This window comes from Lepisma saccharinum, chromosome 1 (genome assembly GCF_977018435.1).
Source record: "Lepisma saccharinum chromosome 1, izLepSacc3.1, whole genome shotgun sequence".
NCBI lineage: Eukaryota > Metazoa > Arthropoda > Insecta > Zygentoma > Lepismatidae > Lepisma > Lepisma saccharinum.
In genome coordinates, this window is record NC_139229.1 from 69,214,544 (window position 1) to 69,242,335 (window position 27,792).

General features: G+C 36.4%; 1 protein-coding gene across 1 annotated transcript in view; it reads left to right on the forward strand.

Annotated features, from left to right (window-relative positions):
* LOC145996233 (CWF19-like protein 1) overlaps positions 1-27,792 on the forward strand; it is a 39,871-nt gene extending 12,079 nt beyond the window's left edge. Inside the window, exons 4-13 of the mRNA XM_083132656.1 lie at positions 1,759-1,860; positions 8,307-8,524; positions 9,973-10,094; positions 11,834-12,038; positions 15,653-15,764; positions 17,095-17,162; positions 18,556-18,671; positions 23,979-24,123; positions 25,432-25,592; positions 27,272-27,792. Of these exons, the coding sequence (XP_082988782.1) occupies positions 1,759-1,860; positions 8,307-8,524; positions 9,973-10,094; positions 11,834-12,038; positions 15,653-15,764; positions 17,095-17,162; positions 18,556-18,671; positions 23,979-24,123; positions 25,432-25,592; positions 27,272-27,410 (1,388 nt within the window). The 3' untranslated portion in view covers positions 27,411-27,792. The remainder of the gene's footprint in view (positions 1-1,758; positions 1,861-8,306; positions 8,525-9,972; positions 10,095-11,833; positions 12,039-15,652; positions 15,765-17,094; positions 17,163-18,555; positions 18,672-23,978; positions 24,124-25,431; positions 25,593-27,271) is intronic.

Sequence of the window (27,792 nt, forward strand, 5' to 3'; positions counted from 1 at the left end):
GACGCTACAGCCATTCAAAAAAGACCATTTTGCCGCCTGGATGCTGGCAACCCAACACAACATTTGATCATATCTGTGACATCATTTCCTTCGGCAAAACGGCGCATGGCAGGGTTGCAAGGAACACACACATTTTGTGAAAAAAGACAAACTGCTGACCACATTATTAGCTATAAAACAAAGTGAGAAACGCGTCCAGTAGACAGAACATCATAGCCTACCAACCAGATGATCAGCAGTCATCTCAGGGGAAGGGGGAAGTGAACCAAAGATATGAGAAATAGTAAACAATGTATTCAAAATGAAGTGTCAATATCATATTTTGTCTCAGCCTACATGTCAAATATCAACAACAATAAATTTTATTGAACTTACAGCATACATGTGGCTGTTTATGCCCAGCTACATGCCAAATATTTGCAAATCTCGTTGCAAGGTTGATATTTACAGGTTTGTGTCCAGATGCCTTGTGGTACTTTTGTGCTGATAAAGGAAGTATCCGAGATTCACGTTGTTACATTACGGCTAAACCATGTACAACCACAGTAACAATGTAATGAATTAATGATGAATCAGAAGCGAATATACTGCTCTGTTCACAGTTGCGAACTATTACATATGTATCCGTCGTCAGAGAACTTGTATTACTACTAATTATATCACTGTATTTTCAACCATTTTTGCCACTTGCCTCATAATGTCCTGAATATACATTATATTATATGTTGCTTACCTTTGGAATTTTGAGCTCTTCCATTTCTATTTTGTCATCTGTTCAGTGTGCCACAGACAACTAGTATCAGAAGGACGAAGTGGATAGACAAAATTGTAGATGCCAAGCTAGTAACTAGATTTGCAAATATTTGACATGTAAGCTGAGACAAAATTCGATATGACCACTTCCACTTGAATTCTATTTTCTTTCTACCATTTTTCGTATCGTTTGTTTACTTCCTGTTAGGTTACAGAACGAGTTTTCTCGTTTTGTTTTACGGTACATAATGTGACTGATTGTAGCTATGTCATTTTTCTTAGAATATGCATGTTCCTAGCAACCCTGGAACACATCGCTTCAAAACTGGATATGACGTCACAAATGCAATCAAATGATGTGTGTTTTTGCCAGCATTCAGGTGGCAAAATGGGCTTTTTTTGAACGGCTGTAGCGCTGAAATGATGCACCAACGAGAGAAATGTTACTGAGAAAAGTTGTTTGTTTTGATGTACTCTATATGTTTCCGTGATCCGTGGGCGCCATTAAAATTACACCCTGTATATTGTTTTAATCCATCAACTTCCCAAATGGATGGAAAACCAAATGTACGGGGATATGTAAATCACATTACTAAATTGCATTTGTTTTGAAGATTATTATTACAGATGGGACAAGTTAGTGTGTACTTGAAACTGTTTTAGTCAGTGACGTGTTTTTATAATTACAGTTTTGCTATAATTAAAAACATTGTATCGAAAGATATCTGTTGGGGGGTTACGCTGGGATAGATATTCATTCTAATCAGTCAACGTAGTTTTTATTTGCAATTGATTTTGCCACCTGTCTGGTGAACTCATTAGTATGAATTATAATAAAAAGTAATTTGGCTCATAGCATGAGAAATCTATATTGATACAGGATTTTCAGAAAGAGTTGTCTAAGCATAATCATAATCTTCTTAATTGATGGTTTCAATTGAATTTTGTTCAATAAGGAGGTATGAGTTTATGTTGTATGATTTGTATTTTCTGTTGATATTACAGCACCCATACCAACCTATGTACTTGGTCCAAATAAAACAAATGATGCACAACTTTTTCCCGACAAAAACGGATGTGAACTCTGTCATAATATCAGCTATCTTGGTAAGAACAATATTATTATTATTATTATTATTATTTTTTTTTGCAGAATAGTTTCTGTATCATTTCTTTTGTTCTCATGTTTTGACACTTAATGAGATTTAATTCCTTTACAAGTTAACTGTGCTAAAAAGAAAAGGCGTTTTCAATGTATTTTTCTACATTTTTTAGGGTGACAGCTGTTTTTTAATAGTTCACAAAGAAGTGCTGATTCTTATAGAACAATCCCAGAAGAAAGTTCAAAGCTCTTTTTTACTTATATAAACACAGTCAAAAAAGTTTTGCATCACCCGAGAAGTGATGAAAATAGCATCCGCAAAATGCCGAAGTGGACATGAAACGATGAAGCAGAGCTCATTGCGCGAATTGACGAGGTCGACGTGCAATACTGATCACCACAGACGACTACCGGAGTCGGCAAGCGCATGCGTGTGTTCGAGCGTAGCACCATGGTAGTCTGCGGAGGTTAGTTAGGTGTTCCTTGTGTCCAGTTAGCGAAGGCAAGCAAGTGCAGCTGTATGCAAGGCATGCCTAGGCTTACGATAGATCGGGCCAGGATCATCACACTAATGCAGACTGGCATGTCACAACAGGCTGTAGCTAGGGTTGTTGGAGTGGCACAAAGCAATGTCTGTAGGTCCTGGAGGCGGTATACAGACACATGAACAGTAGCAGATCATCAACAGACAGGTCATCCACGGGTCACAACACCAGCACAAGACTGCTATGTACGACTCTCAGCTCGGCAACAGAATACCAAGACGGCAAGGAACATCACTCATGCCCTCCAGGCAGCCTCTGGTGTGTATGTGTCAAACCAAACTGTCTGTAACAGACTCCGAGAAAGTGGTTTACGTTCCAGAAGACCTCACCGGTGCCAGTACCTATTGCCACGACATCGGCGCGACCGTGTGCATTGGACCCGTGCACATCGAAATTGGGGACCCGGTCATTGGGCTCATGTGCTCTTCACCGATGAATGTAGGCTCTGTCTAAGGCCAGATTCATGAAGAGGACGGGTGTGGCGAGGCTGTGGACTGCAGGAGCGGCTTCGTGGTGTCCAGGGGGTCCGTCCATACCAAGGAGGAGGAATCATGGTGTGGGCAGGGATCATGCTCGGACGTCGAACGTCCCTAATTCCAATGAGAGGGACACGAACAACTGTTCGTTATATCAGGGACATTCAAACGACTGTGGAACCATTTCATCAGGAAATTGGTGATGAATCTGTCTTGGTGGATGGCAATGCCTGTTCACACCATGCACAGTAGGGTGGATCGAAAAACCGTTTTTTTCGAAATCGGTCTGCGGCTAGTGCTTAAAGTTTGTGGTTGGAGGTCCTTATAACCCATAAAAAATTCCAACTTGATCGGTTAATATCTTCAGGCTGCGCTTTTTAGTCAAAATTTTAAATTTTTATGAAAAAATGTCAAAAATTTGCAATTTTTCCTGATGGTTTCTCGATGATTCTGGAGTGATTTAATGGCAAAAAATTACATATATTGCTTGTATGTTACTTGATATTAACGTTTTAGTGTGTTTGAATCAAGGAAAATGGTTTCTTAGTTCGCCAAAATTCGTCAAAAAATGCCAAATATACAGAAATGTTGATGGAAGCGGCCCCGGCGCCCACCCAGCGTCGAATAACATGGGTACCCGGGGGAAACCCTGGGGGGTAAAGGCGGTCAGGGGCGTGATGCTGATCACATCACCCCCACTCACGACCTGATCAAGAAAGTGTGGGGCGTTACCCCCACACCCCCTATACGCCTTCATGGCGTGGTGCTATGCACAGGGGAGCACTTTACCTTTTTTTTTACCTTTACAGAAATGTTACGGATGTTTGGTAGGCAATAACCCGCTATAATTACTCGACCCCACCGACTTAAATTTACCAAAAACGATAAGGTTATAAGAAAGGAAGTAAACTGCAGCTCTTAGTTTATTAACTAATCGACTATCCAACACTTACCATGAAAAGGTAGATGCAAATCCATTAATGACGCCAGAACGTGCGTTGCTTATATCCTGCACCTGTAGGACTCTTCTTCTGTCACCCTAGTGCTCCCATTGCCCGTGTGATTTTTTTTCATTTTCAGAAGTGCGGCAAGTGGACGAAGCTGAAAATGTCGAAGACAAGGAAGACTTACCTGGTGATGATCAAGATGGAGAATTAATTCCGCAAAAGGAAAAGTTTAACTCAGGAACAAGTAGTCAGACCAGGGTCAATCTGAGTTCGTTTTCGCGTGCATGTGAGAGGCGTGGTGTCAGACAGAGTAGCTGCACATTTGGCGTCAAGTCTTCTGAGTGATAAAGATAGAACACTACCTCAAAAGGAGAAATTTAACATTGTTATAGACAGAAACAATGTCAGGCGACAGCGCTCACGAACGCGACAAACACTACAAGAACAACAATGTCCCCAGAACAAGAAAATTTTGTCGCTGTATTTGGATGGAAGGAAAGATTCTACTTTGTTGAAAGAGACATGTGTAGAGACTGGAAAAATGTACTGACGGACGTGTCAAGAAGAGCACATTTCTCTCATCGAGGAACCTGGTTCATTCTACCTTACCCATGTTATGCCCAAAACAGCCGACGCAGAAGGAGCAACTGCTACTATTTGGTACTTTCTCTGCGAAGAAGGCAATTGCATTCTAATGAACTGCCCCTAAGACACATTTTTGAGAAAATTGACGGCAAGACATCCGGCCTGAAGGGATTTCATGGCGACATAGGAAAGAGCTTGTCTACCTGCCAAGACCGGCCCATCGTCCAGTTCGAAAAAATTGAAGCAGTTCTTCCTGATATTGACGTTGATGTTCTCAGCACAGACCAGGCTTACCTCTACAAAATGTGCCAGGCTGCAAACAGTGGAGTGTGTCCAAATGATCTTGCGATGTGTCTTCCTGGGCCCATTTACCATGCTTGATGGCTGACTCTTGCAGGGCGCATCCTTCGACTGTATGTAGCAACGTCAAATCCATCACCTGCTCTTAAGACATTGACAGAATTTGTCGTTAACGTTTACGCTCCCATGTGGTTTTACATCAAATGCAATGGAACTATCAAGGACGCATCAAAGTACCTGTGGCTAACATTCCAGAAAATGGAGTACTTACCAAACGATTTAAAGACTTTTCTCTATGAACGTCTTCAAAATCATGCTTTCTGGGGGCATCCAGAAAACATACTTGTTGGTATGTTGGCAGACAGTCGCCCAAATGTGCGTCAAAACGCAGCGAAGAAGATCCTGGAAGCAAGAAAAAGCCAAAGCCAACCAAACAACACCATTAGAAAATTTGTGCACCCCCAGTGATTAATTTTAATGCCAAAGATTACACAGATTTAGTGCACTGGGGAAAATAAGAAATAACATCGCCTCCAGTAGCACACTTACTTACGAATGAAGACTTAGAAGAGATCGCAGCAGGAAGAGACGATTCCCTAGGAAAACTGCAGACTTTTTTTTTACCTGCCGTGCCATAGCCAGGCAGTGGAACGGTGCGTCAAAGATGTAACTGCTGCATTAATTGCTGTATGTAGCAACGTCAAATCCATTACCTGCTCTTAAGACATAAGCTGTATGTATGCTGTATGGTTATGACTCTCGAGATGGCTATATTAGAGCTCGATTGGAGGACAGGAAAATATTACCAAAGTTTGATAACAAAGTGGACTTTAAAACCTAAAGAGGCCAGTCTACCTGGGTGGGTGGGCGGGCAGCATTCGATTGCAGCCACCTCCTCGTGGTGGGTGCTGGATAGTCGATTAGTCGATAAACTAAGAGCTGCAGTTTACTTCCTTTCTTATAACCTTATCGTTTTTGGTAAATTTAAGTCGGTGGGGTTGAGTAACTATAGCGGGTTATTGCCTACCCAACATCCGTAACATTTCTGTATATTTGGCGTTTTTTGACGAATTTTGGCGAACTAAGAAACCATTTTCCCTGATTCAAACACACTAAATCGTTAATATTAAGCAACATACAAGCAATATATGTAATTTTTTGCCATTAAATCACTCCAGAATCATCGAGAAACCATCAGGAAAAATTGCAAATTTTTGACATTTTTTCATAAAAATTTAAAATTTTGACTAAAAAGCACAGCCTGAAGATATTAACCGATCAAGTTGGAATTTTTTATGAGTTATAAGGACCACCAACCACAAACTTTAAGCACTAGCCGCAGACCGATTTCGAAAGAAACTGTTTTTCGATCCACCCTAATGCACAGATAGTGCATGAATATCCGTCGTATGCTCTGGCCAGCACGAAGTCCCGACATGAATTGTATCGAACATGCATGAGCATTGCTAAAAAATGTCATTGCAAACCGTCCTGTGGCTCCCACCAATCTTCGTGAATATCTTCTTGCGGCACAGGACAAATGGGATGGCTTACCATAAGATCACCTTGATCGTCGCATCCTCAGTATGCCACAGCGTGTTCAAGACCTTCTTGCAGCCAGGGGAGGACACACCAGGTGGTAGACAATGTTTATGGTGGATCCGCTATGATGAACAGTCTTCTTGTGACAGTTCTTTGTTTTTTCGCCTCCATCATGAATTGTGCCATTTTCGTTTTAAACACATTTCATTCAACATGTCTTGTTCTTCATCTTTTCTTTTGTATTCCTACTGTCATTGTCAATAAACCTTGCATTTTCATATATCTTTTGTTATTTTCCGTCCTGATGCAAAACCTTTTTGACTGTGTTTAAGAAAATAATTTATAACTTTTCTTATGGTGGTGTAGTTTTTGCAGAATTACTCAGCATTTTGACTAAATGACTTCTTTAGAAGATAGAAAGAATTTCTTTCAGCTAAAATCACATGGTGTTGGAAAGGTGTTAAAAAAGTAGATGCAGTGTGTTGTCATCATTTGGCATGTGTCAAAATGAAATTGAGGCAACATAGCTGGCTGCTGAGTCGAGCATATCTGCAAAACTCCACCGCCGTAAGGTACATTATAAACGTTGAAGAACTCGCAGGTTTTTTCCCCCTGCCATGTTACGAATTCACTATTAAATTTTAAAATGAACCTCTCCTTCCTGCAGTACTCCATGCAGAAAGCATTATTATAGGTTAATAAGGTTCTGTTAATCACCACAGGATTTTCCTGTAATTTGTGTTTTTCTTGTTGATTCAAAATGCCTCTTTAGACCCTCAGTTTCCATCACATTTACATTTTATGGAAACATAAAATATATGATTGCACCTACAATCTGTTCCAGAAATCTGTGGAGCAATGTCGTACATAACTATGGAGAAGGGGAGAAAGCGAGTGGGTGGTTCGAAGCAGTGCTTGCTGCTGCAAATGGCTGGTAACTGCAACACACAGTGCCGACTCCATACAAACCCTCTCTTATGTGTTCATTGGTCAAGCCCTCTCCAGTCACTATCTGCACCGAGAACTTATTTTCCTTCGCTTGCTCCACAAACTCCCGGGACAGTGTATAGTATTCATTTTAGATTGTTTTGAAAGAGGGACATACAATTTTGTACCATTTTTTTATTTGTCTCAAAATGAGAAGTAAATGTGGAATCTACAGTTTATTTTCCATCACAATCTTTTTCCTGTATATTGTAAGTTTTGCAAGATCGAACATTGGTTAATTCTGTAGCAAAATGTGTGATGAAAATAGAATTCTTGAAAAATCATTAGGATGATTAGGTAAAGGTAAAGATCTGAAAACAAGTGTGATAGTATTTTATTCTCCATATTAACTCCAAAATGTCATTTTCTACACTGAATTTGAATGCAAAATTCAGTCCATTTTTGTACCTAGATTTAAATTTTTTTGTTACCTACTAGAAAGATATCTCTATTGATGAGGAGTTAATCTCAATAGGATTGTTTTCAATTAAGCCAAGTTAAAATAGCTTCACTGATCACTCACCGTAATTTTAACGTCAGTCGGTATATTATTTTTTACCTTTAAGATGTACATATGTAGGCAGAGATTAATTTATGCACACATGTAGGTTCTTCATGAAATAATGATCATCACAAGGATTCACAACTATGTAATACATAACTTACAGGCAAACCTCAAGGTGTCTAAACTTACATTTTCACACTAAACAACTTTACAAACAATTGAATGTTCATACTAAATTATGATGAAACATAATTCAGTCATTATCCACACTTACCAATTCTCAGTACAGATTTTGCTTTCAGATGCACATTTATATATTTTCTTGCCTTTTATTATTTATCTCCTACATTTTTAGGTTCTGTGCCCATTTTGAGAGATGTTTAGTGTATTCCTTAATCCTGAGTAATAACATGTTTAATTGATTGTATTGCCTTGTTTTTAGTTATCCAATTTTGACATAATTGCTGCTTTTATCATTCTGTTTACTAGTGTTATTTTTTAAAAAAAATTTGAATAATAAAGTAGGATTGGTTAATAGATCCCATTTGCTTTCCCTATGAACAGGTAAAAGAGGCATCTTCACTGGTAGCTCTGGCTTGAAGGTTGCATACGTGAGTGGGATTGAAACGAAGCAGAAGACATCTTCCGAACCCACTTTTAATTTTGATGATGCGAAAGCTGTAAAAGACATATGCTGCAATGGACAACTTAATTTTCAGGGAGTCGATATCTTGCTGACATCGCAGTGGCCAAGGGAAGTAGCAGAATTGGCTCCAACAGTGGTAAGAATATGTTAAATTTTGAATTCTGCTGGCAGCCAATGAAACTTGCCATTTTTGGCTGATTTCTACTAGATTTAGAGCAAGTCTGAGCCAATGCTAATTTGTACACTCATTGATTCCCACCAATACCGAACGAATACTTGACAATTGGCATAATTACGTATTGTTGAAATTATTCATTAACATTAATATTTAAGAATTCCACTGCAATTATGTGCATAATTTGCCAAGCTTTTACTTTGTATCTAAATATATCTGTTTGGCAGTTACGCGGAGATAGGTAATTAACTCTGATAAACTTACTTTTCATTTTTCGGCGGTGGCTTCGTCAGGCTTGTACTGTCTTGCTGCAGTACATAGTATACGCCTGACGAAGCCACCAGACAGGTGGGAAAATCAATCATGAGAAAAATATACGTGGAAAAATGAAAAGTAAGCTTTTACTTTTAAAATTAAAAATTCCATTGGGATATTAAAATAACTGTCCTTCAATCACACAATCCATTTTTAACACAGAATAAATTAAGCTTTGAATTTTTAAACAATTTTCATGATATTTACACTCAGGAAAAATATTGGCAAATACGTAAATTCACTGATTCACCTAGAGTGACCAACTCTCCTGTATTAAGTTTCCATTTCTCCTCATTAACTACCAAGATTGCAAAATTTCAACTCATTCCAAGTTCGGTAAACCACAAAAAACTTCAAGTCGACTACAAGATCTTGGACATTTAACCTTTGGCAGGCAAGAATGATGTCATATCTTGCTGTAATTGATTGATGCTTAGTTCTACAGCAGCAGTGGACAAATACATATGGGGTGTGACCAAGAGATATGCAAATTTGTGAATTGTTGTTCTCTATTTTTATTTGTCTTTTAAATGAAATATAAATTTATTCTTTTGTTTGATAGAAATCCCATAAACATTTGGAGTGATACTGTGCTGCTAAAAATGCACAACATTTGTCGCTAGTAAATCTCCCGTAAATTCAATGCCAAAAGTTGGAAATCTCCCTTAACTTTATGGCCAAAAGTTGGTCACGCCAGATTCACCCTAACATTTTTTTTTATATTTTTTCTTTCTTCAATCTATTAATTTCTAATTCTTCCTCTTCTAGTTGTTCAAAGAATTTAAACATGTTTTTGATGCAATGTTTTGGGAAAGCTTATTCCCTTTGTTAGGCATTTATTTGTAGTTTGGCCAGTGTTACAACAGTTGTAAACATGCTTATAACAACTGTAAACTAGAAGAATAATTATTAAAATGCAAGCAAACAAAAATTTTTAGTGTATTTGTGTTTTTTTAACCTTTAGCAGTTGCTGCATAATAACTTTGTACCTGCTCATACTCATGTAATCATTTCATAAATGATGTTAATTGAGCTCAGTAGTATTATATTGTAATTAATGATTTTGCAAAACAAATAATTTTCCATATTCTTAGGCTGCTGTTCTTCCATCCAGTCAAAGTGGGTCGTCTGTTCTTTCATGGCTTGCTGTGAAAATAAAACCCCGTTACCATTTTTGTGCTCTTAAAGATATCTTCTATGAAAGGCCACCTTACAGGTAACTTATTTATTTACACAATATAATTTCACTCCTTCTTTACAGTAGTTCTTTTCTGTAGTATTTTTTTTTTAAATAATAAAGCAAGTGTTTGTAAATCCATGAAGTTGTGAAATGGAACGTAACTTGTAAATTAATATTTGATATGGTGACCTGATGTGTATTAATATTAATCCTTAAGAGTTTCAGTCATGTGGTAGAGTGCCTTCTAAAGGTCTGAACTCAGCCTCCATAGCTGTTTGATAAACTGTCACGAAGAAATCATGTGCATTGATTTGATCTACCAATTTCAATTTTAGCATATATTCAAGCAGGGATCACCATGGCACCTGAAAATTTTCATGTGGCACCTGCCAATGGAAATTTCCATTACTTTTTATTTTTTAGTTAATGAGTACAGTGTGTGTTTTCTGCATCACATGTGTCATTAAATCAAAACAAAAAGCATGCCATTATAATTTTTTTCGCATTTGCTATCCAAATTTTAAAAAACTGTGACAATATGATAAGAGTCAGACATATATTAGAATGTCTTGCACAGTTATTTATGCTGTTACCAGTTGAGCCTTGTTTAGGAAGGGCATTCTGGTACATGAATGATTACTTTTAATCCAATCTTGTATTAATTAATAAATTAAGATCATGTTTCAAAATGTGTAGATTTATCTTATTGGAGTCGTCGCTTTGTAATCAAGGGGTCCCGGGTTTGATGCCCGGTGGAGGCACATAGTGGTTCGGATTCCACTTTAAAGTGTAGGTCCAGTCCTGATTAGACTTACAGCTCATACAATGGACTTAAAAACCAAATCAATCAATCATCTTAAATGGATTCATAGTGACACCTGAATTAGTTTTAGGTTTTTCTACCCATGTTCACAAGTATTCCATGCATCCTAATTATGCACCAAAAACAGTTTAGTAATAAATTATTTTTAATTACTGGTAATACAGTATGCTTTGTAACTATCATTCTTAGTTTCCAAGACATAAATGTTATTTAGAGCAGTACACATTTTCAAATTCCACGCGGAAAAACAACTGTACAATTGAGGCTAATACCATGAAGCTGCCTCGGTTAATGATATTTTTAATACTAATACAAAATGTGTTGTATCTATTTGTTATAATAATTGTGTGCAACTACAGTACAGGTTAATTGGTATTCAACATATATATCAACCGATATATGTATAACATTGCGAATAGTTTTACCATCCTTAGGTTTCTGAAAATAACTTGTGTAAGATTCTGCAACTTTTATGAACATGTGCAGATTCTTTTTCCAAGGGGAAAGGGTCCCGGGTTCGATACCCGGTGGAGGCTCATAGTGGTTCGGATCACACTTTAAACTGTAGGTCTAGTCCCTACTAGCCTAATTGTGCATCAAGTGGACTTAAAACACCAAATCAGCAAACCAAATCCAAGGTGAAACCTATTGCAGTCATTTGGTTACACATATTAATGAGGTTTATGAACCATTCAAATTCTTCAAGAAACATAGAATTTCATGTCAATACTTTATCGTTTTATAATTTTAAATAAGGAATGAAAATATGGACAGAAGGATTCACAATCATTCTTGTTTCTCTTAGACAGCTTATTTTTACATATACGTAGGTTTTATTTAAATTTTATAACTTCCCGTTTTATAAATCCAGTTTTACAAGAACAAAACAAAACACATTGTTCGTTAGGTTTCAGGGTGTCATGCTCCCATTTTGCATTTTCTTTCCTTGCAGAAATCGTGAAGATGGAAGCTGGTGTCATGTTACAAGATTTATAGCACTTTCGTCAGTCGCCAACAAGACAAATTCAAAGTGGTTGTATGCATTAAATTTGATGCCCATGGAAAAAATGAAGAAATCTGAACTGGATGAACAAACGACAGATGAAACTGATTGTCCTTATCAAATTAATTCGTTAGAATTAAATGGTGGTAATCAGGTAGGTTGTCCACACAGTATGATCCTGGGTACTATAATGGTACATTGAATAATATTCCACGTGATACGTAGAAGTGATTTTGTCCAAGTGGGACACTTTGTTTTCTGGAGGGGGAAAAAAATATTTATCCCCCCCTTCTTAGTTAACCTAACTGGAATTTTTCAAACAAGTTATCAATAAATGTAAAAACAAGAATATCATATCTCTGGCTGAATACTGTTTTCTCGTATCTCCCCTTTTAGTCAGAAATGAATTGATGACACTCCATACATGTTAATAAAAAAACAAATGTGGGCTGGTGTTATTTTTCAATTGAAATAACTTATGAAAATGTCTTGGACAATATGGAATTGGATTAAGTAGCAAGCCAGGCAATGAAATTAAGGACACTTTACGCTGAGTATTGACCCTCTATTAAATTCTGGCATCTTAGTTACTTACACTTGTACTTGTAACAAACAATACATAGGCCAGTGCAAGAAAACATTAAGGAACAAATGTATGAACATAACCTAGATAATAGGAATACGACAAGGAGAATGGGTCTTGAACAACATGTCTCGGAAGAAAAACACCAAATCAAAAAGTATAATTTTATTATACCAGCTTCAGGTAACATTGAATTAAATGTAAAAGAATCACTCATCATATTAGATACTCAAAAGAACCGTAATTCTCATGCAGGCTACCTCAGTACAGTTTGGCAAACCATTACAAAACAACTAAAAAAAATGTACCACGTCTGTGTATTTGTAACAACATCACAGCATACAGACTTGTGACACTGAAACTTAAACAGCTGGCTACACTGACTTTCAAACCCTTCCATCGTCTTCCTTGCTTGTCCCTGCACCACATGTTTTAATCTTCACCTTTTACGAGGGCTGCTGGAAAAGTTTCTGCAATCAATATGAAAAAAGACTTGCAATTCTGGGAATGGCTGTATTGTTTTTCAAAGTATTCACCCTTAAGATCGATACACTTTTCCATACGCTGAAACCAATTTTGAAACTTTTTTGCACTCTGAAGCTGATACCTCAGAAACCGCTGTTCAGAATGCATCAACAGCTGCTTCAGGCGACACAAATTGCTCACCACGCATAATTTTTTTATGTGTGGGAACAAAAAGAAGTCATTAGGTGATAAATCAGGTGAGTAAGGACAATGAGTCATTAGTTCAGCATTTTTACTGAACAAAAAATCAACAGTTTGGTGTGCTGAGTGGGAACTGGTGTTGTCATGGTGAAGAATACACTCAATTTGCAACGATTTGGGTTTGTTTCACGTATTTCATTGATGACCTCTGGCAAACAAATTGTTGTATACCACTCAGCATTTAAAGTCCTTCGATCTTCTAAAGCTATTGTTGCCACATGTCCGGTATAAAATGAAGAAACAAGCAATCACTTACTTGGCAACACTCCTCGAACGAACAACGTTTGTTGGTTTCGGCTCACTTTGAAACACCCAAACAGTGGATTGCTGTTTAGTTCCATGTTCGTATGAATATATCCAAGTTTTGTCCCCTGTAACGATTTAGTACACAAAATTTGACTTGCCTCGATTGAATTTATTGAGCATTTCTTTACACCAATTTACATGAGCCTGTTTTTTTGAGCTTCGGTCAAGTTGTGTGCGATCCAACGGCTTGAAAGTTTCCGTATATTCAGATGACCATGCAAAATAGTATGTATTGCTTTCATGTCAATGTTCAAGGATGCCTGAATCTCATGGTATATCACATGCCGATCTCTCTCAATCATTTCACGCACAGCATGAACATTACTGGCAACAACAGACGTGCATGGACGACCTTCATGAAATTCATCAGTGAGAAATGGCGACCATGCTGGAATTCGGAAAACTGATTGACACAGTCTTATTGGATGGTGCTTCATCCCCAAAAGCCAAATGAAATCTCTTGATGCATTGTTTCGGTGTTAAAGTATATTTGAAATCATAAAAAATCATTGCCCGAAAGTGTTCACGAGAAATTTCCATTTCTCACACGAAACTACTTCTTAAAACTGCTGTGAAAAATAAACGAATAGGCTTAAACAAACAATCAAAGATAATTTAAACATAAAAAAAATCTATTGTTCCGATTTTTATAATAGCGGAACACTAGTGCCACTGTTGGTGTTAGTTTGCAGAAACTTTTCCAGCAACCCTTGTACATGTAAGTGCTGCCTGAGAAAGCCAAGTAGACTTGACAAAATACAGGATTATAAATTATGATATGCCAGAGTGAGTACCTTTTATAATAATATGATGATGGCACATGGCATGAGCCAGTCCCTTGTTTGATGTGCATTTTCCTAACTTGTTTTGTAATGAAATGAACTGCAAAAAGGCGAAATATAGTCTTAAACATGACATTTAGAGTTTATTTACCAACGCAACACTTTCTGAAGTTTGAATTATGTTGTGAGTTATGCAATTTACGAAAAAATGATTAATTCTGCTGTCAATATTTAGACTCGAAAGTGGACCATGCAATCAAGGGGTCCCGGGTTCAATATCGGCACATAGTGGTTCGGATTCCACATTAAATGTTACGTCCAGTCCCGATTAGCCTTACTGTGCATATAGTGGACTTTAAAACAACAACTCAACTCAACAAATGTGCTATTAAAAGGGATATGTTTATTTTGTGTAATAAGTGCGGTTTTTAAATCAAATTTAGGATTCACAATTTTAAAACCAACATATCATTTTATGTACTGTTTTTGATCCGATTTTTCACCGCTATGAGACTGAAATTTTCCTTTTTTTTTTTTTTTATTTGCCAACAATAAACCTCTATGCATACTTGATTTTTCTGTCTCCTAACTTCATCAGTTCTAGGTTGTTCAGGAAGAATGCTTTAATTTTTTGTTGTCACAGAATCAATTTAAGCAAATATTGTAGTATAATTTCTACAGTGGGCACATGTAGTGATTCTAAATAGTGATGATTAGAGGCATGCAAATTTCGTTTGACGAAATATGAAATAACATACTGTAATGTTAATTTTTCATGTTTCTGAAAGGTGTGAGGTGCATTTTCCTACCTTGTTTTGTCACGAAATAATGCGACATGAACTGCGAAATGCTAAATAAACTCTTAAACATGAAATTTACCATTTATATACAGAGACGTGACACTTTCTGAAGTCTGAAGTATCCTGTGAGTTATGCAATTCACGGAAAATTGATTAATTCTGCTGTATATATTTGAGAAGCAAAAGTGGACCCCTTTACACAGGAATAGACTTAATACTCTCGTAACTACATAAATGTGCTATTAGAAGGGATAAGTTTATTTTGTGTAATAAGTGTAGTTTTTAAATCAAATTTAGGATTATATTCACAATTTTAAAACAAAAATGTCATCTTATATAGCACTTTTGATGTGATCATTCACCGCTGTAACACCAAAATTTTATTTTATTTACCAAAAACAGTGATGATCAACATGTTTATCATTTCTGTAATGTTTGCTGTAAGAATAAAGATTGCTCTAGAATTGAACTTTTGAATTAAGTGATTTTTCCCCAAACAGCCTATAATTATAAAATGTAATATATAATTTATTTAAGACATTTACATATTTCCTCTATTTCTCTTGAATAGAAGACACAACAGTTTTTCTATGACATGAACCCCGTATCTGAAACTTCAAACAAGAGGAAAAGAAATGATAATCAGGACCAGAGAGAAAGAAAGCAGCATACCAATTATCAAGGTAATTAAAAGTAATCAAATTAAATACTTACATAGAACAAAAATAAGCAGAGGTACATTTTTTTTGTTCAAGCTAATGAAAGTAGTAGTAATAATTAGGTACTTCTTGCATTATGTTCGTCAAGGAGAACATTGAGGGTTTTTTTCCTTGCAGGTGAATAAAATCAGACACGGCACACATCAAGTTAAAAGCTGGTGTCTCACTGGCTTTTTAGCTTTTTTGTGCTGCATTTGATTTTATGCTTTTTTTGTTTTTGTATTATTATGGTTTGGTTTGATACTTTATTTTTGTTTAGCATCACTTATCTGCCACTTTAGGCTGATCGAGATGATATTATTATTATTAGGGTAAGGAGTTCAACAGCTTGTGGTGGGGTCTTGGTACTACTATGTTTTCCAAGGGGCCACGATGAAGAAACTTCAGATGTGGAAATATATGAAATCCTAGAAAATGTTACAATATTATGCTCTATTGGGACCATGAGAATTGAATGTATAATGTAGGACAATGTAATAAACAGGAACTTAAAATCGTGGTTCTACTGTATTAACTTTTTAACCATTTCTTGACAGTTTAAGTGCCAAAATATTGCAAGAGAAGATTGTAAAAGGTAGAGCTGAGCCAAGCTTTGAAACAATACCCATACCGATGCTTGAAAATTGTAACAGTTACAAATTGTACAAAATATTGATTAATATTAGTTGCTGAATTTTCCACTCAAATTATAAGCATCAATTTACCAGAGTTTTGCTTTAAAATATTAGGAAATTACATCAGAATATTAAATATGTTATGTAATCACTTTTTTTTTAACTTCCGCGATAAGTAGAGTCCACAAAAGTGCCATGTAGAATTTTTGCAGACTCCGCAAATGATCAAATGGCCGAAAAAGTATCGGCATGTACCAGTGTACCAACTTAACAGTAAAATTACTGCTAATTAATAGTTCAAAATGTTGTTATTTTTATGAAAATAAACATATAATTCATATTCCCTTTTAACTCTGATTTAACCTGACTGCTAACCCAAGAACACTTGTTCATATCATGTTGCCAGGAAATCTACAAATCCTACTCCTAATTTGGTAAATTTAATTATCCAAATATGCATTCTTTTTTCTAAAGTGAAATTAAAGAGGTTAAGAAACCATTTGTGCTCTTCAATCATATTTGCAATTTTATTTTCCCACATTAGAATATCTTTTGAGTTTTATGTTGATACTTGATTGGTATGAGCGGAAATTTCATAACATTCTCTATGTAATATCTAGAATGTGCCTTATAGTGTAATAATAATTCTGATTTTTACAAGAATTCAATTTATTTTTCAGGAGAATGCTGGTTTTGCCTAGCAAGTGCAGAAGTGGAGAAGCACTTAGTAATTAGCATAGGAGAGACGGTTAGTTACCACTGGCTACTTACTGTCCCTATTGTGTTTTAACGAGAAGATGCTTCCCAGTTAGAAAAATGGCCATCATGATGTATTTACAGTTTGTTTTAATGTTTGGGGATTAATTTTTCCATTACCTAGAACTTTTGTTTCTTCTTATTCATGTTTCAGTCCTTTCATACAGTGTAATGTATTACTTTAACTTGTTTCGGTATGAATTATTCTTTGAATTTACCATATAATTCCTCCTTTCCTTTCTAGTGGAATACCATATCTGCAACAGATAAATTACAGTGACAATTTAGCATTTGGGAAAGTAAATTACAATGGCAATTTAGCATTTAGGAAAGTTCAAACACACCATGCTGCATGTCAAAATTGTGAAATAAGATAATTTTATGTTTACCTCAAAGAATAATTGTTATGCAAAAGTCTGTATCATAATATTACTTAAAAGTCACTGATTAACCTTATACGGTATCTCCCATCCATCCGCTAATCTCTGAATCCAAGACGACCCCCCATTTTTCAAGAAGGAATTACTGAAAAACTATTTTCAAAACTTACAAATGGTTACCTTATTACAAGAAACTGAAGGAGACAATAAAAGTACCAGTACACAAAAAATAAAATCGGATACAGACATCCCTTAGTCAGATACAGGTCCCACTTATTGCTGGAATGGTCCACAAAATCTGCAGTGTCACTGCCACTGTCATTGTGATGTCATGGTTCTGTTCAGTAAAGAAAAGAACTCCACATAATATTCCGCGAAAGCAAGACGACCCCATACTTCTGGGCAAGAAATTGCAGCAAAAAACCTCATCTTGGATTCAGAAATATATGGTATATCGACCACACAGGTATTTCCATTGAGTGTGGATGAGACATACTCTTCCAGCACAACAGCAATTAACGTGACATTTCTTGAAAACTACACACTGCATTTGAGTTCTGTCTTTTTGTTCATTAGCATACATATAAAGGTATCACATACTCGAATTATAAAACAAAATATCCATTGTTACGATTGTAATTCCAGAAATTGTTTCCATAAGCTGCCAACACTAGTGCTCTTGTACATTATTTTTTTCTTCTTCCAGAAGTAGTATCAGCCTTTTTTCATTCACTTCAGTCTATTGTGGGGGACATTTTTTTTATAAATTGATATTTTCTTCTTCCTTGAACACTCATTGGGACGCACAATGTATAAAAAATTTTTTTAACGTTGCAGCAAGTTTGAAAAGTGCACGCTTGAAAAAGCTATCCAGGCACGCAAGGCTCTGTGTGCTAAAGGTTAAGATACAGAAATTTTTAACCTGTTTATGTATCAGTCTGTAAGTATTGCAACCTGCTTTGGACATTCTGATATTAATAACTTTTTTATTGTTATTTGTTTTAGGTTTACTTGGCCGTAGCAAAGGGAGGACTTGTGCCTGAGCATGTATTGATTCTTCCAATCGGACATCACCAGTCTGTTTCGGATTGTCCAGAAGATGTCTTTAAGGAGATAAAGAGGTATCCTTTACCGAAGATGAGAAATTTATCTTGAGCCTCCCCAATAGCATAGTAGTATCACCCCGGAACTAGTTCGGATCCCACTTTAAACTGGCCAACCTGCGTTGCAGAGTGGTTATCACAGCATGCTATGCTGCCAGAAGTTCCGGGTTTGAATCCTGGCCTGGGCATGTGTGTTTTTTTGTGAGTGTCCCTTCATCATATCATCACTCATCCTCATCATCGCAATTAGCCAAGAGTGGAACATAAAATAACCAAAAATCAATCAACCCCTTTAAACTGTCAGGCCTGTCCTGATTAGCAAACTTTGAAGTTTGCGAAACGTATCTTGGCCTGGTTGCCTTGAAGTTTCTCCCTTATGCTACCTTCAATTGAAACCAGGGTGGCTACTCGCTGAGAATTCCTTGAATTCCGGGAATTATGCGTGAATTGTTGGCGCCGGGAATTATGCGTGAGTTCTGCTTGAATTTTTCTCCGTAGTCGTAGAAAATTACAATTTTTATTAGTCCAAATCCCATTGAATTAGTATACAGGGTGTTTCGTAAGTACGTTTACAACGCTTGGGAGGTGATTGTACGAGTGAAAATAAGGTGGAAAGTTCATGTAACGAAATTCCGGAAACTGCTTTGTTGCCGAGTTATTGACGTTTGAAAACGTGGGAAAATGATTTTCCGAAGTGAATAATGGCAAAATGGGTGGAGAGAAGTCGTCGGTGTTGGGCGGTCCACTAAGAAATTGGGTACGTTCTTGTCAAAAAATCACGCGGCAATGTTGTGCAATGTCGGCGCAAGGGATTCCCCAAAGGATGCGAACGAAGATGTTGACGGAAGTGGGGTGGGTGTGTGTTCTGCGTGAGCTGGTATCGACGAAAATTGGCATGTGTTGAATGGGACCAAAAAACAAAGAAAATTTCCTGAGCGAAGGGCACCATGATGTAAAAACGAAAAAATTGAACTGTCATAGGTTGCATACCCTGAAGGGCAGATGGGTGTCCGTGTGATCTGACGTTAAGAACCACATTTCCCGCTAGGGGTACCAACAGTGTAGGTTTCCTTATGAAGGAGTGCACATGTCTGTGCCATTGGCTGTAGTCCTTCAATATGGTAGTACGGGCACTCATCATTTAGATTTATTTCTTAGCCTACATGGCATTTTTAACTTCAGGTACTTTTAATTCCATATCCTATCACCCCCTTTTAACCTAATCCTGGATTTCTTATGTTCTTGACGAAGTATTTTAAATACTGATAAGTGACCTGAAGAAGCGAAGCGTAGCTTCGTGAAACGTCGTCTGCAAAACTTTTATACTCACTCACGTAAGTTTTTTAACTTTTTTTTTTTATTTATTTTTTATATATTTTAGTGAGTAAACGCACAGTTTTCCATAATGGTCAAGATTCTTCGGAGTTTCACTTCGTGCAATAAACTAGATTGTTTTCCTTTCCGTAGGTCTCCGTGCAAATGGGTTTCTTATGAACTAAAATTGTAAGAATTGCGTGGAAGAGCAACAACTTTGCACAATTAAAAGAAAATACAGTTTTTTAAAAGACTTTTTGCCACAACATGCATCCCGTGCATAACCGGTTGTATAACTAGGCAGGATAAATGGTGTTAACCATCTGCTTGGAATCATTGTGTCCATGTAAGCTCCGTGTTCTCATTTTGTGTAACATTTTTTACACTTTCTTTAAAACTTACAATATTATTATATAGTACATATAAAGCTTATTTTCTGAGCTACCACCAAGTATAAAACATCCCTTGTGGGGGGTAATTTATACTCTACTTTATTTGCACCTGAAAAACAGGTGCCATCTTGAAAAGTTTGGATAACTCGAAGTCGTTTAATTCGAAGTTGATATTTTTTGGTCCTTTGAACTTCGTATTAACGAGGTTTTCCTGTATTTGTGTATGTGTTTGACAATAACATATCACTCATTAGAACAATTTTCACTACGTGAGATGATATTTCATTTACTTTTACGATAAAATATTGGTTTGTATGTAATAACGGTTTTCATTAATTAATTTAGAGATGCATTTTTATTTGATGAGGTTAATTCGTTATTTTTCGCAAAAAGAGGGAACGACAGCTGAAAGAAAATACACAAATTGCATTATTGAGGTCAAGAGTTCGTTTTTACATCACTTTTTGCACACATAGGCTAATCACGACTCGGGATACATTTAAATTGGAATCTGAAACATTATGCGACCTGACTGGAACTCTGAGAAAAAGACACTGATTATACGACGCACGCTTTTAGAAGCGATATCGGGCGGGGCCACGCAGAGGGTGTGCGTGGCGATCAGCCAATGGCAGGAGTGCAACGTTGTACAGTTAGGAGAGTGCGGCGCGGAAGTTAAAAGCCGTGTTCTGTATTTTACTTGCGCGCAAGAAGTTTTCATAAAACTTGCCACATTAATGTTCATCATAAGATGGGGAAATACATTTTGAACCTGACTGGCCAAGTTGCATGAATTTCCGTTGCCTACAGCCGGAGTTATCGTTCCTTGAAGAAACAAGGGAAACATCACCTTTGATTTTCTTCCGCCGGTTTTCTTTCGTTGCCACCGTGTTGGCGCAGCTGAGTTGTTGTGTCTAGGGAAAACTGTGGGTGTTAAATTCGCCTCGATATAAACAATGACACTTCATTGTTCTGGGCGTTCTCGAACATTGAAAGTCTGGGTCAGTTTGAGTTCAGCGTTTTCGTTGCAAGGCCGGTGTAACATTATTCGCTTATCGTTCACTCATGCGCCACAAAAAACAGTCGTGAGAAGATTAAATACAGCCCTTTCGTGCAATAGTGTGTGTTCCGTGTGCTCTTTTATTTTAAATAATGTCAGTACAGGCACCAAGGGTGCAAAATCTAATCATTAACCTCCAGGAGAGTGACTCGGAAATGAGTGACACGGAGTCCGAGGAAGACGACGAGAGCGGTGATGAATAAGTACCTTCAAGCTTCTTTCAGGTATGGGTTTCTCGTATATGCTACAGTGATATGATATTATAATCCTGTGTAGAAATATTCACTATATTATTTCACTATACTCATATATACTGTGAATGCATTATCAAAATAATGGACACATCGCGAATTTTCTGTCCTTCCCTTGCGCTAGCATTTAGTTTGGCAACAGCGCAGTAGCACTGGCTGGGTATTGGCCGAACTCATGTTCCTTCTAAAAGTGTGTGCCGTATACAAGACTTCAATACATTACCACTATGGTCTGGCGAACGCCAATAATAATGAGGGGTTGTGGGAGAGGGAGAGGGGTGACTGAAAGTAGAAAATACATAGTATTTTTGTGGGTATTTAATTTTATAATTATACACATACAAGCCTAAGGAAATATTTATTTTGATACATGTGTGTGGGGGGAAGGGGAAAAAGAGAGGGACAGAAAGATATTGGGAGAGATAGGACGAAGAGGTGATAGTAGAAAATGTTTTATTTGACGTTCAGTAATAAAAACAATCAAATCAATAATGTTTATCTTATAAATACCATATTTAATGTAAATTTATTTTAGGAATGGGAGTGGGGAGCTGTTTGTTTAAGTTCAGTGCAGAATAACACGGGGTTCCGGTTCGTATACCCGTTGTAGACATATAGTGGTTCGTATCTCAATTTAAACTCTGGGTCCAGGCCCGATTAGCCTATCTGTGCATAAAGTGGACTTAGAATTCAGTAGGAAAATAACGTTGATCTAGTATTTTGGATTTTAGATATGTTGAGATCACTAAAATTACCAATTCTTATAATAAGAAACCTGTCCCCATCTTTCCATTTTGAAAGAGAGAGAGTTAATTGTATAATCTTTCATTGTTAACAATGGAAACTAATAAAGTTTACGAAAAGTTTTTGCCACCATGGGGATTTGAACCTATGACCATTAGAGTGACAACCCAGTGCGATAACCACTACCTCACGGGTTCGTTCCTTCATACAGCATGTTTATAAGGGAAGACCAATTCGTTCAATGTGAATTAGAAATATAATCCCCACCCGCCTCTTTATAAACAACACACCCAAACGCTTCTTTGTAGCAAATTAAAGAATGGTGGTACGTCACAAAACATTTTAAGCAAAATCTACTACTCGTATATTTACCACTGAATCGTTTTATGTGGTGAGGTTACAGCTTCGAAAATTGAGGTTGAGGTTTGACTGTAATTGTAGGATACCCCATAGATGTGGATAAGTCAAGGCTCTAGTGTGCACTAGATTGTTTCATTGGTAGTGACGTGCACAGGAATTTGTAAAGAGGTATGTGAATATAAAAATGTGTTAATGCTTATTTTTTAAACTGTGAACTCATATTTTAATATCTCTGTCAATCTCATTATCTCACTTAGGAACTAATTAGTATTGCAGGAGTCATACTGAAAAAAAATCTCACGTGACAATGATGAGAAATTAGATTTACGGAAGGAATAGTTTTCATATTTTAAAAACCAAGGCGTGACAGCCCTCATAGGGCATTGGGCTATCTCCCGACTGTCAGTCTCCCTCCCACAATCCTACCTAGAGGTGTGGAAATCTTCAACTGGCAACGAGGTGACGTTGGTCAGCACGTCGCACCCTCAGCCGTTATAGAAGATATACCGGGTTGCACCAATCACTCGTAGCTCCCCAATTTCCTCACGATGGTGGGTTGCCACCGGTCCTATACACAGGCAGAGAACCCAGGACGACTCAAATCCATGCCATCCTGCTGCAGTCGGAGTCCAAAGCACAGAGTCTTTGACCGCACCGCCAAGGAGGAGGAGAGTTTTCATATTTTGTTTCTTATAAATGTCGACAATACATTAAATCTATTACGCACCAAAAATTAGTGGGAAAAAATAGCCGGTTCTATAAGAGATTCGAAACTTCGATCTTCACTCAACTAGGCTGCTATTTTTAACAACTTTCAGAAACATCTCTTTGTAACTGAACAGAGTTGAAAGAAGAACTAAGTAATATGTATTACATAGCTGGTTGAATTAGATATAAGAGAACTGATGATTTATTTATTTGTGAGAAAACATATGATCTCAGTTTCCAGGTCTTTTGTTCGAAATCATATTTGTATTTTTTTTTTTGTCACTATGTCTTATTTCTTCAGTATATACTTTCTTCACTGTTATTGTTCACTGTGTGTGTCCTTTTAGCAATTGACAAAATTCAGAACTGTCACTTTACCTGGAAAGGCAATTCACATTTCAGATATCAAAGATAAGGTTATTTTGTCTTGAATGTTATATTTTTGGGTTGAATATCATTCATTAATACATGAGCTATATTTCTTAACATTTTGTAGGTTCAAATCCGCATTAAAAAAGTTTTTCAAGAAGCAAAACAAAGTACCTGTGTTTTTTGAAAGAAATTACAAAACTTCACATTTACAAGTACAAGCAGTTCCAGTCTCTGCTCATCTCACAGAAGATTTGAAAACTACTTTTGAGGTAAGCCTAGATTTTTTTTTTATTATTTCTCCATTAATAACAGTGCTCATTTGTGTGAGATTTAAAGACTTATTTGTAGAGGTAGGATTTTTATGTCTTAAAAATTGCCAAAATTTGCAAAAAAAAAAAAAAAAAAAAAAAACTGATGTGACAAAATTTGTGTAAATATGCCGTAAAATATAAAAGTAGGGATGGGCCAATATGAAATTTTGCCCGATACTGATAAAGTACAGATATAAAATTTACCGATATTATACCATTACAATATTCCAAATGATACTTGAAGAACCTGAATGGTTCATTGACCTCCTTAATAAATGTTTGTTTCCAGGTGACTGCAGTGCAAAAGCAGCATATTTACACATTTGCTTTTTAAAAAGTAGGGCATGGAGATTATCCATATAAATTATAACAAAATGACAGAAGTTTGCACCAAATTATAAGATATTTATAGATATATTGGCAGTAATTTTACCAATACACAGATATGCCTATATTAGCCGATACCAATAGAGTACTGGCCTCCCCGATGGTGCAGTGGTAGCATCGTTGCCTTGTAATCAAGGGGTCTCAGGTTCGATACCTGGTGGAGGCACATAGTGGTTCGGATCCCAATTTATTTTAAACTCGTATCTTGTTTTTGACGAAAACCCGAAATGTGAAATAACTCATTGTAATGTTAATTTTTCATGTTTCTGAAAGGTGTGAGGTGCATTTTCCTACCCTGTTTTGTCACGAAATTATGCGAAATGAACTGCAAAATGCGAAATAGACACTTAAACATGAAATTTAGAGTTTATTTACCACCGCAACACTTTCTGATTTTTTTAATTATCCTGTGAGTTATGCAGTTCACAGAAAATTGATTAATTTTGCGGTAAATATTTGAGAAGCAAAAATGGACCCCTTTATACAGGAATAAAGTTAATACTTTGGCAATGGCATAAATGTGCTATTAGAAGGGGTATGTTTATTTTGTGTAATAAGTTCAGTTTTTAAATCAAATTTACGATTACATTCACAATTTTAAAACTAAAATGTCATTTTATATACCACTTTTGATCTGATTTTTCACCGATAACATAGAAATTTTATTTTATTTACCGCTTTTGAACCCAAAATTGGCTCCGTTTTTGTACCGAAATTTTGCTTCTTTATTTATCAAAAATATGTGCCTCTACCCATCCCTAATAAAAGGTATACCCTGTTAACAATATCAGATTCTAATTGATAAACTGTATAATTGTAATGTTGGGTTAGAAATCAATATTAACTCAAGTTAATTTTTAAAAAACGATAAAATTTCAGAATTGTGCAAATGAGGAAGGTTTCCAACTAGATGAACTGCCTCCACATGCAGATTTGGAGCAAGTGTCACCTCCAGGAACCCCGTATTTCTACGTGGAGCTGCCTTCAGGAGAAAAGTTGTTTCATCGAATCCGAAAGCATTTCCCACTTCAGTTTGGCAGGTGAGCGCTCAAACACTTTTCTTTCTTTAAAAAGAAAAAAAGCTGTAATTGCATCACACAATAACTCTTTTTTAATATTTTTTTAGCTGTATTTCTGCATGTTTAATAATATTGTTGTTTAATGTATATTATTATTTTCTGGATGCAGTTTTCAGTATAACTGGGCTATGTGACTGCAGAAATAAGTTGGCATCTTGTTCTTTCAAGTTATTAGAGGTGGGAAAGTCCGTTTACTGGTCATTTTTGGAAGCAACTGTGCAAAGAACCCAGTTGAGTAACAGGTGTTGGAATTCTTACATTTCTTTGGACAAGAGGAGGTGGCTTCGAAGGTTTTGTCAGTGCCAGATTAGCATGGCTATTCTATTGGCTAGTTTCCTTATATATTGTATAGATAGTTCATGTAACTTTTTATCTGTTTAGTTTCTCGGGTATGTTATTTAACCAGTAAATAGTCAGTATTTTGCTAAACTGTCTGGCCATTAATTCAATCAGGAACTAAGTTTTTCCATGGTCATGGGTACCTATTTGCAAGCTTTTGATTTGATAGAACCAATTTTTTAGTTTTATTTTTTGTAATAAATGAAGGGTTATCGTAGGAAGTAAGAGAAAATCATCAGAGGTCGAGCCAAAGCTGGTTACAACTTGAGGAAACACCAGGCAAACATTACAAAGCAGAAATTGTTGAAAACACGAACTTGTCAGGACTTGTTTACAGGGTGTATACCAAGAATTGTGTGTGAACTTTTGTCAGCATGAATTCATCTTGAATCTTCTTCACGGATGCAAAAATTTGCCATACTATTACCATTTGGGGGGGGTTATAATATTATGAGATCTTGCGTGACATCATCTTGGAGGGTAGGAACACTCACTCACTTCAGAGAAAGTGGGGGTCATTCATTATTATTTACTCTTCTCTTAAAAAGCAGTTTTATCTTTCCATGGGTCACAGGAGAAATTGTTAATTCTAGATTTCAAGGGGGAGGATGATCACCTTCTAAAACTTGAAAAGTGCTGATCGACATTAACACTTGCATTAATTTACAATTTTTTGTTTTTTCCAGGGGGGGTAGATGACTCAAGTGAGTTGATTGCATAATTTTGGATGTCATTTACTCTCTGTTCATTATGTATTAGTTTTCGATGTCATAAATGTCCATAAATTATTCACGAGAAACTATTCTTAAATGTTTATTGGTATTATCTGGTGTCATTGAGTAGTCACCGTGATTTAGTTGATGTTCTACTGTGTATCAAATTCTCCTAGTTACTGTACTTGAAGTACTCTTCGTAATTTGCTAGAAAGTAGAGAGTTTATTGCTTCTTGCTACAAAGTCAGATGTCCTGGGTTCAAATCCAAGATAAGGCATAAACATTTATTTCATTACGTTTACTTTTCATCCATTCATCATTGTTCTTTGTTGCAATCAATGTAGAGAAGTAGAATAAAACATACAATAGCAATAATAAAAATCAGTTACAAATTAGATATGGTTGTTCAAATCCAAAATTATTCGAATCTACAAAAAGGAAAATTTTGTTATTTATGCCCTAGTGTAATCCACATGAGATGCCCTTGCCTTCAAGATTCTGTAAGTATTGCAATTTGAGATATGATAATGGACATTTTTTTATATAAACTTTATTTTTTTTATTTCTGTCTTCCACTCATTTTCCAGGGATGTTCTTGCAAGTGAGGATGTGTTGAATATACCGGAGAGAGCCAATTGGAAGGACTGTAAGCTTTCAAAAGAAGAAGAAACAGAATTGGTCACTCAGTTTAGAAAGGTTTTCAAACCATATGACTTCACTTTGTAACTTTTTCTCAAATATAACAACATTGTATATGTGCCACCTGTATGCATGTGTGTGTGTATGAACAAGCATGAAACTGAACATACTGTATGAGATAGTAGGGCTGTTCAATTGTGAGATGAAGGTTAATAATATGCAGAATGTGCAATAAAGATGAGGTTAGATTTGGAATGTTAGCAGCGAGAAACAAAGAAAAGTAATATGTAACAGTACAATTATTTTGCCTTCTTTCACGAATTGTCAGCTTTCATCTTGGCAATAATGCACTTTGTATTCACTGATTTTCATGCATGCATGTGTGAGAGTATGAGTGATAATGTAAGCACAGTCCAGAGATTATGATGTTTGTAAAAACCAGAAAATTTCAATAAATGTTAACAGGAGA